Source organism: Oncorhynchus nerka, linkage group LG20 (genome assembly GCF_034236695.1).
Source record: "Oncorhynchus nerka isolate Pitt River linkage group LG20, Oner_Uvic_2.0, whole genome shotgun sequence".
NCBI lineage: Eukaryota > Metazoa > Chordata > Actinopteri > Salmoniformes > Salmonidae > Oncorhynchus > Oncorhynchus nerka.
The window spans coordinates 35288706-35302792 of NC_088415.1; the positions used below are offsets into that span (position 1 = coordinate 35288706).

General features: G+C 43.2%; 1 protein-coding gene across 3 annotated transcripts; it reads left to right on the forward strand.

Moving 5' to 3' along the window:
• Positions 1 to 2293: 2293 nt before the first annotated feature.
• Positions 2294 to 13869, forward strand: LOC115102357 (sodium-coupled neutral amino acid transporter 3-like). Of its 3 annotated transcripts, XM_029622242.2 has the most exons (18): positions 2294 to 2485; positions 5216 to 5241; positions 5847 to 5963; positions 7754 to 7889; positions 8081 to 8165; positions 8340 to 8455; positions 9448 to 9521; positions 9714 to 9806; positions 9965 to 10046; positions 10185 to 10267; positions 10395 to 10453; positions 10669 to 10827; positions 10985 to 11064; positions 11187 to 11287; positions 11493 to 11617; positions 11955 to 12099; positions 12341 to 12444; positions 12570 to 13869. In XM_029622242.2, exons 4-18 carry the CDS (start codon positions 7801 to 7803, stop codon positions 12672 to 12674), a joined length of 1500 nt encoding a protein of 499 aa, XP_029478102.1. In that variant the 5' UTR covers positions 2294 to 2485; positions 5216 to 5241; positions 5847 to 5963; positions 7754 to 7800; the 3' UTR covers positions 12675 to 13869. The 3 variants fall into 3 exon arrangements, with proteins under 3 accessions (XP_029478102.1, XP_029478101.1, XP_029478103.1); XM_029622241.2 differs by lacking the exon at positions 5216 to 5241; XM_029622243.2 differs by lacking the exon at positions 5216 to 5241 and having other exon boundaries at positions 5847 to 5935.
• Positions 13870 to 14087: the final 218 nt, after the last annotated feature.

A 14087-nucleotide genomic window follows, 5' to 3' on the forward strand; every position in this document is an offset into this window, starting at 1 on the left:
TTTGTCCCATGACTTTCTATATTTTAAGAAATATTGTAATGGAAAGTTTCAATTGTTTACTTGTTGTTGTACTGAAAAGCCATCATGTGTTTCTCATGTGATCTGAGTGTTTCTTCCTGTCTGTGTGCCCACTTGCTTTTTCACAGGTGTGAAGACTGACATGAAACAGATATGGTTATCCCACGAGCTGACCCAGAAAAGCCTGAATGGAAACTGTTCGAACTGCAGTTTTACAAGCTGCTTCAGTATCGGGCTGAAGCCATTTTGGAAGCTGGGAGGTGAGTAAGGCCATATGCAGGGGGACTTGGGTTGGGTGCAAGGACCCACTACCAGTATCTCAGGAGGCTGGGGAGACCTGAGAGTACCTGAATCCACTGAGAGCAGGGACAAGCTCTGGAAAGAAGAGGACGTTAAGCAGGAGTCATTTGTCCCAAAAAGAGTAAGACACTAAAGGCTAGCCCAAAGCCTCAAGGCAACCCCCAGGGAGTTCAAGTGAAAGGGTTCAGTGTCAAATCAAATCAAATTGTATTGGTCACATGTTTAGCAGATGTTAATGCGAGTGTAGCGAAATGCTTGTCCTTCTAGTTCCGACCATGCAGTAATATCTAACAAGTAACCTAACACTTTCACAACAACTACCTTATACACACAAGTGTAAAGGAATGAATAAGAATATGTACATATAAATATATGGATGAGCGATGGCCGAACGGCATAGGCAAGATGCAGTAGATGGCATAGAGTACAGTATATACATATGAGATAAGTAATGTAGGGTATGTAAACATTATATAAAGCGGCATTGTTTAAAGTGACTAGTGATACATTTATTACATCCGGTTTGTAATTATTAAAGTGGCTGGAGTTAAGTCAGTATGTTGGCAGCAGCCACTCAATGTTAGTGGTGGCTGTTTAACAGTCTGATGGCCTTGAGATAGAAGCTGTTTTTCAGTCTCTCGGTCCCAGCTTTGATGCACCTGTACTGACCTCGCCTTCTGGATGATAGCGGGGTGGACAGGCAGTGGCTCGGGTGGTTGTTGTCCTTGATGATCTTTTTGGCCTTCCTGTGACATCGAGTGTTGTAGTCGTCAGAACCAGGAGAAAGAGGAGGCCCTGGCTTCAGATCCTACTGTGGGGGGGTTCTGGAAGACAGTCCTGCGTGGGTCGTCCCCATCGCCCCCCTGTGAGGTACATGGCGAACCCCGTTTACGCCTCACAGTCAGGAAGGCGGGGCCAAACTTTGGCAGGCAGTTCTTTGTGTGTAACCGCCCTCAGGGCCATGCATCCAATCCTGAGGCTTGCCGTAGCTTCTTTTCCTGGGTGCATAATAAAGGAAAATATAGCAACACACTGACATTTCCCCCATGTAGTGGTTTATATGTGTTATCAATCTGCGATATGGATTTATTAGTCCAATAAAGACACTCGTTTTTCTAAATTGTCAGCATTCTATTGTCTCATACTTCTGTAACATATTTCACATGATCCCGTTCAGAGGCTGCCTCGCCATACGGCAAGCATCCCAAAGCTTACGGTTGGTGTTGTGTAATCAAATGACAGTGGATGCTAAACTCCAACACAGAGTGATCTGTTGCTCTTCATCAATAATGCAAAATGAGCATGAGTGTTTATCATCAGAAAACAGACTGTTGTCAATTGAATAATACTCCTGTATTCATTGTGCGCTGCCGTGCTGCCTTTAGCCACACTATATGGCATTAGGACTAAAGTATGATCATATAGCAAAATCACCCAAGTATTTTGACAATTGTCAAATTCTGTAGAGATAAAATATGGAGTTGGCTATGCTAAGGTTTCATATACTTCCTATGCTTACTAAGAATGTTTACATTTACATCTGTGGTCGTTCAGCTTTGCATGCATGTCAAGCGCGGAGGAAGCTGTTGCGCAAACATTAGAGTCCATATTCTTTATATTTCCCCAATGTGATTTACGACACAAATAGTGCTGATTGATGGCAGTAGTTTCCAGTGAACTTGTTCAGCCTTGCTATGGAAGTTTTAGTTAGATAGCCGAACATTTTAATGTTTTATGTCTAACGACAACTTTATTCTCAGATCAATGTGGGCACAGAGCTTCAGTGTCCTGTAGTAGAGAATTTGAAAACCTTCTGTAGATAATAGTTTTGCTTCCTGAGTGAACATTCCCCTATTACATACTCCTCATAGTGATGATCTGTTGATTGTGCTAAGGAACAGATCATGTCAAGTGTAGGTACCGGGAGGGGCTAAGTGCAAGTATCTGCCTCTACTCCCGCGCATTTTCTCCCCCTCGCTCCTACTCTAGCTCTTCTCGTGCAGTTCCAAAGAGGACTCCCTGGTTTAGCGGCGTCATTTGAAACATGACGAGCAGCTGCATTACCTGCAACTGAAACATTTACAGTATATTGGTCATTCTTCCTTGGTGGGTCCTGACCTTTCTGCTCTTGAGGAGGGAGACCTGTCTGTTACAGACCAGTAGAGAGGTGAGTACAAGGACATGTCCTGCTGTCGACGATCTGACACCATTCCGCTGTCTGCCATGTGGGTCATGAAACGTACAGTACTTTTGCTTTTGAATGTAGCGATAGTAACAACATTAAAAGTAAGGTTAAAAGTAAGACGACCATTCTACTGTAAACTTAGTGTTGGTATACATTTAAGTAATTCTTTATTTTACATTCAATTTGGCTACACGTACTGAGATGACAATCATGCATCATTTAATTGAAATAAGAGTCATTCATCTTCATGGCGTGAAAATGCAGTTTTAATTGAATATCAGCCATAGTCGTAGGCCTTTCCTGCAGTCAAATTACCAAATCGCCCCTTTAGTGGCCCTCATGGGTGGAATGTTATTAATATTTATCATAATTTCATAATTAATAAACATTATTTCAAACAACCCGCCGAAAGTCCGGTGTTTTCTTTTCGTCAAACGGTTCTGTTATACGTCAGTCTCCTGTGATGTATATGAAGTGTATTATTGGGATGCGAACTCAAAATTGAATACATTTTATATCTCACATGGTACACGTGTCTTCTTTTTTTAAGCCCATAACCATGTGTGTGAGGTTGTATACTTTTGTTTCAAAGTAGATTTGTTTAAGACTACCAAGAAACACTCTGTGACCCTGATTTAGCACACTGCAGTAAAATTAAGAAATACAGTGGTGACAACAGTCAAATTTCAGAAGGATAATTTTACAATTGTCAAATACTACAAGGAAATAATGTACTGACGTTTCAGTCAATGGAAACGTCATCTTTCTGTGTTCGCGGTAGCTGTGACCTTCCTTTGTGTCATGGTAGATCAAGTAAATGTAGATGTTGGTTGGGGGGTGCATTCCCGAACTCATATAGTGCATTCGGAAAGTTTTAAGACCCCTTGACTTTTTACACATTTTGTTACTTTACAGCCATATTCTAAAAATGATTAAAAATAATAATAAATCCTCTTCAATCTGAACACAATACCCCATAATGACAAAGCGAAAACAGGTTTTTAGAAATTCTTGCAAATCTATTAAAAATAGAAATACCTTATTTACATAAGTAGTTTGCTTTGAGACTCGAAAGGCTCAGGTGCATCCTGTTTCCATTGATCATCCTTGAGATGTTATTCTACAACTGGATTGGAGTCCACCTGTGGTAAATTCAATTGATTGGACATGATTTGGAAAGGCACACATCTGTCTATATAGGGTCACACAGTTGACAATGCCTGTCAGAGCAAAAACCAAACTATGAGGTCAAAATAATTGTCCTTCGAGCTCTGAGACAGGATTGTGTTGAGGCACAGGTCTGGGAAGTGTGGCAAAACATTTCTGCAGCGTTGAAGGTCCCCAAGAACACAGTGGCCTCCATCATTCTTAATGGAAGAAGTTTGGAACCACCAACACTCTTCCTAGAGCTGGCCGCCCGCCCAAACTAAGCAATCGGGGAGGAAGGCCCTTGGTCAGGGAGGTGACCAAGAACCTGATGGTCACTCTGAATGACCTCAGACTGGGTCGAAGGTTCACCTTCCAACACAACAAAACCCCTAAGCACACAGCCAAGACAATGCAGAAGTGGCATCGGGACAAGTCTCTAATGTCCTTTAGTGGCCCAGCTAGAGCTCGGGCTTGAAACCGATCGAACATCTCTTGAGAGACCTGAAAATAGCTGTGCAGCGATGCTCCCCATCCAACCTGACAGAGCTTGAGAGGATCTGCAGAGAAGAATGGGAGAAACTTCCCAAATACAGGTGTGCCAAGCTTGTAGCGTCATACCCAAGAAGACTCGAGGCTGTAATCGCTGCCAAAGGTGCTTCAACAAAGTACTGAGTAAAGGGTCTGAATACTTCTGTAAATGTGATGTTTTAGTTTTTTATACATTTGCTGAAATTGATTTTTTTTTAAACAACTGTTTTTGCTTGCTTTGTCATTATGGGGTATTGTGTGTAGATTGATGAGGAAAAACAACAATTTAATTCATTTTAGAATAAGGCTGTAACGTAACAAAATGTGGAAAATGTCAAGGTGTCTGAATACTTTCTGAATGCACTGTATCTAACTGACTTAGTTTTAACTTTATTAACCAACCAGAAAATAGACGTGATCAAACTGATTTTGAACAACTAGTGGCCTACATTTTGTATGTCTTTTACTACACATATTTCTGAGTGTAAACATCAGGCTCAATGAGAGTTGGAATTCTCCCAAGCAGAACCCAATGATTGTTTGACAATTTCCTATGTATTCTGTGCAACGCTGCCTGTCTCTGTCTATGCTGACCTAACTGGTGTCCATCTCTGTTCAGGCACATGATACATTTTTAGCGTTTGGAATGTTTACAGTCTTAAAGCAGAAGCACAATGCAGGTAACCTAAGTGCTTTCACTTACCTCCTAAGCTAATTAAGGCGTTGTGGCCTTGAATCGAGCAGGATGCAACTCTCTCGCTGATCCCGTCTACCCCGAATACCTCAACGGCAATGTTAAATAGCCACCCCTAACTACTAATTCTGATGGTCTTACTATGGAGATAGAGAGATGGCAACCCATTACTGTACTGTTAGCTTCCACGCTGTTTCATAGTTTGGGACCATAAATGTGAAAAACGTACAGAATGTTTTGCTCACTTCCATCAAGTTAAACAGGATCTCTTGAATGTAGACGTGTAGCTACCACTAGATTCCATTCACAACCAGACTAACTCAACATTATTTGACCGACAGGTTTAACAAAGGGTTAAAGAGGGGAGGTGTGTTATCAGACTCCTCTCTCTCTCTCTCTCTCTCTCTCTCTCTCGCTCTCACTCGCTCTCTCTCAAGCATGTCCTAAGCTCTCTCTCTCTCTCAAGCATGTCCTAAGCTCTCTCTCTCTCTCTCTCTCTCTCTCAAGCATGTCCTAAGCTCTCTCTCTCTCAAGCATGTCCTAATCTCTCTCTCTCTCTCTCTCTCTCTCTCTCTCTCTCTCTCTCGAGCATGTCCTAAGCTCTCTCTCTCTCCCTCTCTCTCTCTCTCTCAAGCATGTCCTAAGCTCTCTCTCTCTCTCTCTCTCTCTCTCCCTCTCTCTCTCTCTCAAGCATGTCCTAAGCTCTCTCTCTCTCTCTATCTCTCTCTCCCTCTCTCTCTCTCTCTCAAGCATGTCCTAAGCTCTCTCTCTCTCTCTCTCTCTCTCTCTCAAGCATGTCCTAAGCTCTCTCTCTCTCTCTCTCCCTCTCTCTCTCTCTCTCAAGCATGTCCTAAGCTCTCTCTCTCTCTCTCTCTCTCTCTCTCTCTCTCTCTCAAGCATGTCCTAAGCTCTCTCTCTCTCTCTCTCTCTCTCAAGCATGTCCTAAGCTCTCTCTCTGTCTCCCTTCCTCAGCCCAAGGAGCTTTAGAGAGGGGAAAAAGTCCTCAGTGGATATCAACAACACAGACAGTGGTGGATTCCAAAAATATATCCATCCCAAAGGTAACAGAAGTTCCCCTCCACTATCTGGGTAAGTAGCTGTGTGAGTTGTAGTGTGTTGTAATGGTGTGTGAGCTGTTGAAACAATGGAAGGGCAACTGTCAATAGAGGCAGTTTTGCATCAGACAAGGGCCATGTGGTGGGAGTCTGAAGCACAGCGCTGCTAATGTGGTGGACTGGGAGGCTCATGACACACCGATGGTCAGTTCTACTCAGGTCTAAAAGTTGACTTAAAGGTTTAGGTAAAACTGGTAGTATCAGCCACTGTTTTATCAACGTTTCACTTAGTCTATATGTATGGTCATATTTTTGCAATAGCTATTTAGAGGAATAGGTTATGAGCTATGTAAGTTAAAGCAATTTTGTTTCATATGTAGTTGTTTTATAGTCCTTGGGTGATTTCAACCCAACGAAGGGTGGTGGCATGCTGTCTTTCCTGACCAAAACGCCTCATAACAGAACTGGTAGCAAACCAACTGGTAGCAACCCAGTTCTGTCTAGTTATTCTCATTCACAAAACAATGTAAAGCACACTGTTTATGACCTATGGTAAACTCACTGTTGACTTTTCAAATGAGTGTTGTATAGCTCATTAATAACAGCACCCTATTCCCTACATTGTGCACTACTTTTACCAGAGCCATATGGGACCTGGTCAAGTATAGTGCACTATAGGGAATAGGGTCCTGTTTGGGATGCAGCCTAGCGGACCCATGACACAGTGGCACTGAGACTAGGGAGTGTGAACTGGGAACACAGAAACTACTCTCCATGTTTGCTTTGTGTTGCCCATAGAAGATTAGCACAACATTAAGTCCGTAGACAACATTTGTTATTTAAAGCCTGGGTTTTAAATATTGCGGACACGCATTGGTTAATTAAGACCATGTGTTTGGTAGTCCTGCTGTAGGTCAACACTGAGAGTAGCCCTTCATGCAGCCTTGATTACATTTCTGGATAATAAAGTATCTTAAGGTCACACAGAGGACAATGCTGTATTATACAGGGGAACATAAGGTTATACAGATTGCGCTAAAATCAATAACACAAATCATGTTTAGCCCCTTTTTCAAGTATTTTTATTGTGCGTTGTGTTCTCCGTCCAGCGTTTCTCTCCAAACCCAGTGGCCTTTCCTCTACCTAGTCATGTCAAGCCTAGTGACTGCATCCATAGTCAGGAGAGTTTAGGCTAACTCCAGTGTCATCAGGTCTGTCCTGAGGTCAGCTGTTATAGTCATCTCATTACACCAGGACCATGCTTTCCACAACAGACTTTCCGTCTGGACAACCCATCAAACGTCTTGTATATTCTAAGAGCCAAATATAGACTGTCAGACAGTTATCCTTCAGGAGTATGTTCAACAAAGTATAGTCCTATCTTATTTAACTTTTAAAGAACCCATGGTGTTTAACATGACCTTTATTAGAATGAGTCTAGTGGTTGATGGCACCATGTGTAATCATCAGCATCAGAGTAATGTCTTTAGGACCCCCTTCCAATTGAACATCTTGGCCATGTTCTGTTATAATCTCCACCCGGCACAGCCAGAAGAGGACTGGCCACCCCACATAGCCTGGTTCCTCTCTAGGTTTCTTCCTAGGTTTTGGCCTTTCTAGGGAGTTTTTCCTAGCCACCGTGCTTCTACACCCGCATTGCTTGCTGTTTGGGGTTTTAGGCTGGGTTTCTGTACAGCACTTTGAGATATCAGCTGATGTACGAAGGGCTATATAAATACATTTGATTTGATTTGATTTGAATATTACCGGAGAACAATCTGAGGCCGAATTTAAACTTCAACTCTGTGCTCTTTATTTCCATAGGTTGCATTTGAGACTTGGTCCACAGGATCTTCATCCCCAGCACAGCCATGGATGTTGGGAGAGGTTTGGAGCTCCAAAAGATGAACGGGCAACATAGCAGGGACCTTGGTCCAGATAAGCTCAATTTAGAAGATGGGTGAGTCTCTTGCTTCACCAGAAACCCTAACACATCAACAGGCTACCTGTCTGCATTTCGTTACTCACAGCAATGCTAACGGACGGGTAATGAATATGTGATTTTGCTACCCGTTAATCTTTGTATACGCAAGTTGTGTCACAGTGGTACCACGACTTTCTTGTTTCTAAATGTGTTTATTTTCTCTCTAGGTTTGACGGGCTGGAGTTCATGGCAGAGCGAGATGAGTTCCTGCCAGGGAAGAGCCCAGGAATAAAGGCACCTCAGTTCACTGATGTGAGTGCTCAGCCTTAGTTCAAAGGTCAAATGTGTGCGCATGAGAAATCAGTCTCTTTTTACTAGTGTAATTACATTGTTACTACACAGGTATAAGAGCAAATGTAAACTAAAACTAGATGTTCTCCAGCCCATTCTGTATGTGTAATTCTTTCCTTTCTTTCCGGACCATAGTTTGAGGGGAAGACGTCATTTGGAATGTCCATCTTTAATCTCAGCAATGCCATCATGGGCAGTGGAATTCTGGGACTAGCATACGCCATGTCAAACACCGGAATCGTCCTCTTCCTGTAAGTTACCATGCCAACACAACACAGGCCGCGCTAGTCCTCCTTCTTTGGCAATATCACTGTGGTTACTTAAGGCTTGACGTCACATGCAGCCCTACAATGACCTCAGATCAGACAGATCTGAGCTGAAAGGTGTGTGTGTGCGTGCGCGAGTATGTGTGTGTGTCCAGGCTATATACCCAATAGGGTTAAAGAATGACACTGGTTGTGATGACACTGATAAATACACTATCCAGGCCATACCAGACCCAGTGCTCGCCAGCAGATCCATCACGGGAAACATTTGTTTGTTTTACAAGAAAACAGTAGGGCTATTATGGGTGTGACATTCTGGCTATGTGTGTGTGTGTGTACATTATTGAGAAGTCTGTTGACTGTATAACATGTTCACTTAATGACATAAACGCCCCCCCCTCTACTAGTCACATGCTTTTTAGACGGATGCACACACAAGGTGTGATCGAAGGATACGGTTTAGCCTGATCTGTGTCGTACGGCCGTGTCACCGTTTGTTTGTGTTCGCAGTCGCTTCCCGTGTCTGAGTATGTGGGCTGGCCTATCAGTGTGTGTATATTTGTGCTCATACACACACTGCTCTCCTAAATCAGATTTGGGGTTATAAATAGCTTGTCGTGATCAGATCAAAGGCAGGTCCGCCTGGATCAGTCCTGTGTGTCCATCGGGAAGGGGTGGACTGGCAGGCCAGGGAGCTGCGTCACAAACAAGTCACACTTGTGATGGCCATTCACATGGCCTAGGTGTACTGTAGCGGCCAGAGAAATTGTGTCAGCGACAGATTTACTGAGATCATAATAGACTTTATAGAGTCTTAACTCCGGCCGTTAAGCTGTCTGGAACCGCGAGACTACTGAGGCATTGATGAGGCCGTGCCAAATGTAGTACTGATATGTTGATTTAGCTAGTTAGACTAATTACAGAGCGTTGTCCTGTTACAAGATCAGTGTTATGATTAGTGTGTGTTTTTGTTTCAGTATCCTGTTGCTATGCATCGCCATTTTGTCTGCCTATTCCATCCACCTCCTCCTGAGAAGTGCAGGAGTTGTAGGTAAGATGCTGGTATTTCACCAAGATACCTATCTCTTTATTGAAACCCAAGAACGTTTGTAGTACAGCCTACCATTACTTAAGATGTCCAAGGAACTAGAGTACGTGGCTGAAAGGATGTGATGGTTCGCCTGAAAGCAACAACCACAGAGACAATATTAACACGCCTGTGTGTGTGTGTGTGTTCTTTCAGGCATCCGCGCCTATGAGCAGCTAGGGCACCGTGCTTTTGGACAACCAGGCAAAGTGTTGGCTGGCTCCATCATCACCATGCACAACATTGGAGGTACCGTATATTATGTGACCGCCAAGCCATGGTTGGCTTATGTTATCATATGTAAGCCTCGTGAATGTTCCCCGCTTAAGTGCAAGTACAAGTGTCGTTGAAAATGCTTCCGTCATAGCGTTGTGTTTCAACGCGTTGTTGTTTTCCGTTTCCCGTAGCGATGTCCAGCTACCTGTTCATTGTGAAGTCAGAGCTCCCGTTGGTCATGCAGGCCTTTCTGGGCCTGAAGGACAATACTGGGTAAGTGTCTCTAGAGGGCAGTTGTTACTGTTATTTCATCACTTCGGCTGTAAAACAGGGCCTTTTAAAGTGTTATTTGATGGATTGACATGACGGTTGGCCTGTTCTTTGTTGTCTAATGTCCCTGCTGTCGGTCAGAGAGTGGTACTTGGATGGGAAGTACCTGATCATCATCGTAAGCGTCATCATCGTCTTTCCACTCTCACTCATGCGACATCTTGGTATGTTTCCTCGGTCACTCTGTTTTTTCTCTTTTTCTTCTTGTAACATGCTAGTACTGAGAAAGGACACGTGGACAGAGTGACATGGCTCTATTGAACACGCCGTATTCTTGTCATTACTTCACAGGTTACCTTGGTTACACCAGTGGCTTCTCTCTCTCCTGTATGGTTTTCTTCCTCATCTCCGTGAGTCTTCTTTGCCATCAACCTTCTAACCAATCTGCCAACCAACTGAGCAATACATAGCCTGGTCCCAGATCTGTTTGTGCTGTCTCGCCAACTCCCATGGTTGTAATGGTCAACGACCACACAAGTTGGCTATACAAGCACAAACAGACCCGGGACCAGGCTAGTCAGTACGTCAGTGCTTGACTAAACAGTCAGTTGGTCCCTCCCACTAGGTGATCTATAAGAAGTTCAACATCCCGTGTCCACTGGAGAAGATAACCAGTCAAGATAACCACTTAGTGTCTGTCCTGGGGGAGAGTCATGATAACCACTCATTTGTCTCCTCTGATGTGGACTTCTGTGAAGCACAGTCCTTCACCATCAACATGAAGGTCAGAGAGGAAAACTAGTTTCAAATGAAATGAGACAACGGTATACAGTATGGAGTTAAGGACTTGTTGTGGCAATATGTGTTTATTGTACTCCAATGAGCTGCAAGTTCTGTTTGTAGTTTTGAACCATTTAATTCATGGTCTGTTTTGTTTTCAGACAGCATATACCATCCCCATCCTGGCTTTCGCTTTTGTCTGCCATCCTGAGGTGCTTCCCATCTACACAGAGTTACGAGAGTAAGTCATGACTTGACACAGTTCCGATTAGAGATGCAACACATATCCACGTGGTTCACACACATACAGTTACTGCCAAATTCAGCTACTAATCGATCTCTGTCTGTGCACTTTGACCTTAGCGCCACCAAGAAACGCATGCAGACGGTTGCCAACATCTCCATTCTGGCCATGTTCGTCATGTACGGGCTGACCGCCATCTTCGGTTACCTCACCTTCTTTGGTAAGACACTGCTCCCGAGGCAATGAGAATTTTGAAGTACTTATTTATGTTCAAACTGTTCACTCATCTTGTTACCGTGTCGCTACCATTTTGAGAAGTCAGGAATTGGAGCACTGGTAAATGAACTTCTCTTCGTGTTTAAGACCTTTTTAAGGCATCTGTGTCTGGAAGTATAATTACCATTCTCGGTTTCTCTGTGTTTTAGGTGGAGTAGATTCCGAGCTCCTTCATACATACATTAAAGTGGACCCATTGGACACACTGATCCTGTGTGTGCGTATGGCTGTCCTGGTTGCTGTTACCCTTACTGTTCCTGTGGTACTCTTTCCGGTGAGAGTCAAATCTACCTTGTAGCCCTGAACAGTGTCAATGCTGGCTTGTGTTTATGTATTCTCATATTGGCTTGAAAGGCCCAGTAATGTTACTTTAATTCCTCTTTATTCCAATATAAGTACTGAAGTTACTGCGGTATGAGGATAATTAAGCTCTTGATCCCGCAAGACCCCCCCCCTGCTAGGTCGCTAATTGGCTAACCGGTTTCAGGAATGTATTTGACCTGCTTCTCCCGAGACATAGTCTGCGTCACAAATGGACACAGCCATGGTTTGTGATGCAGGCCTGGTGACACCTCTCTGTCCCCCGTCCGTCCGTCCGTCCTCCTCTGCAGATCCGCAGGGCCCTGCTGCAGCTGCTGTTCCCAGAGAAGCCCTTCCACTGGGCTCACCACATCTCCATCGCCGTGTGTCTCCTCGTCATCGTCAACCTATTGGTCATCTTCGTGCCCACCATTCGAGACATCTTCGGCGTCATTGGTAAGTGTGCCGAGACGGAGACATGTAAAATGACTGGCTGTGGTTTCAGTGCAAACCTAGTTAAGATTCACAGACTATTGTTATCCAAAGTAGAAACTAAAATGAGTACTACTTTACTGGCCTCTCGTAGTTTTGTTCCTATTGAAAATGTTAACATTCGACCACTCCCCTACCTCCTCCTCTTCACCCCTGCATTCCTACCACTATCCGTTCCTCCACCTCTTCCCCCTTCCCACCCTAGGAGCGACCTCTGCACCCAGCCTGATCTTCATCCTCCCGGGAATCTTCTACATCAGGATTGTTCCTGAAGAAACAGAGCCTTTAAAATCCATACCAAAGATTATGGTAAAACCTCAATCTGTTGTCTCGTGTTGTTTAGCGATGTAGCAGTAAATAGTACAGTCAAGCTTATGAATCAATGTCTGAGAATCTGCTCACATCCCTCTCTTTTTGCCTCGCTCTCTCTGCAGGCCGCCTGTTTTGCAGCGTTAGGCTTCGTCTTCATGGTGATGAGTACGTCATTCATCATCCTTGACTGGGTGTCCGGAGAGTCTCGGAGCGGAGGCGGGCACTAGCAACAGACCATAATAAACAGTGATACCAGCAAAATGCCAACCAAATCTATCCCAAACATCAGATTCCTCCACGACGTGCACATTATTTAACCATAGCCAAATGAGAGGGCCTTGGCTGGACATGGAAAAGAATATATCATTAAATTCCCCCACAAGATGGCATTATGTGGTGGTAGGTCTTGTACGGGGTGGGAAACAGAACCAGCAACTCAAAAGCAGCAGCTCTGAGGTGACAAACATTGTGGTTTGCTTTCAGTATGTTGTTTTGAGGCACTAATAAAGTTGTCGCAGAGACAACAGGTTCTGAGGGTAATGATAGCATATGCTCGTATACCAATGAATGGCTTCATCATTTACCCTCCTTATCTACCTCCCTTGAATTTTCAATGAGATATTTTTACACATAAAGAAATGAAATGGATCTATTATTATTTTTCTTTTTATGGGAAGTTTTTTTATTTTCAAACAAGATTGTACAGTATGTTACGTAATTTTCTCTATGATTGTCATTTATAAATCAAGGAATATGTGTTATTTTTAATCAAATCCAGAATTTGTAGTGTTTTTGCCCAATGCCCATACATATTGCTAGGTGTATTGACTCTATAGAGTATCCTAAGGTTTGATCATTCCTGTTATTTTTTTTTCCATGGTACCAAGCTCATGTTAGCATAACACAGTCAGACATTTTCCTATAAGTGCAACTATCAGCCGTGATAATGACAGAAGGGATGACCCTCCCAATTCCTCATGACTGATGGTTTAAAAACATTTATGTGAACTTTATATTATATCCAGCAACTTTAAATGGATATTTCAAACTTTTATATTGTTTTGTTTTTTTATCTGTCATGTGGTACATACCAAAAAAATATATGAAATGTAGTCTAGTCAACATGGAATGCAAATGATTAGGGGCAGAGAGGGCTGTTGGTGTGATCGTACAAACAAATGTCCACTCAACACAAACTCAATACTGACCTCCGTGTCGCTAGTCAGTCAGAGAGCAGAAGTAGTATGATGTCATCTGCTACCGTTGCACTTGGCTTTTCTGAGTAAGTCTGAGAAATTCCGAATAGGGGAGGCCTGTATAAAGATGTTGATCAATTTATCTTTTTAAGAGAGCATGGAGACTGTCTTTATTTGGTCTTTTAAAAATGGAGTTATTCGGCCAATAAAGTTTCATGTAATGAAATGTTTTGAATCTGGTTTGTTCTCTTTTATGACATCTGTCACGTTAATGTGTGGTCCAAGTAGAGGAAACTGAGTGCCTGAGAAGAGGTTGACGTTTTAAGAAAAGAAACAATGACTAAAACTTAAAAGAGACTTAGTCAGACCATGAAATAGAAGCAACGCCATTCAAACATGATCATCATCATGGGCGAGATTAAAGGGGGGAACTGTAATTGTCCA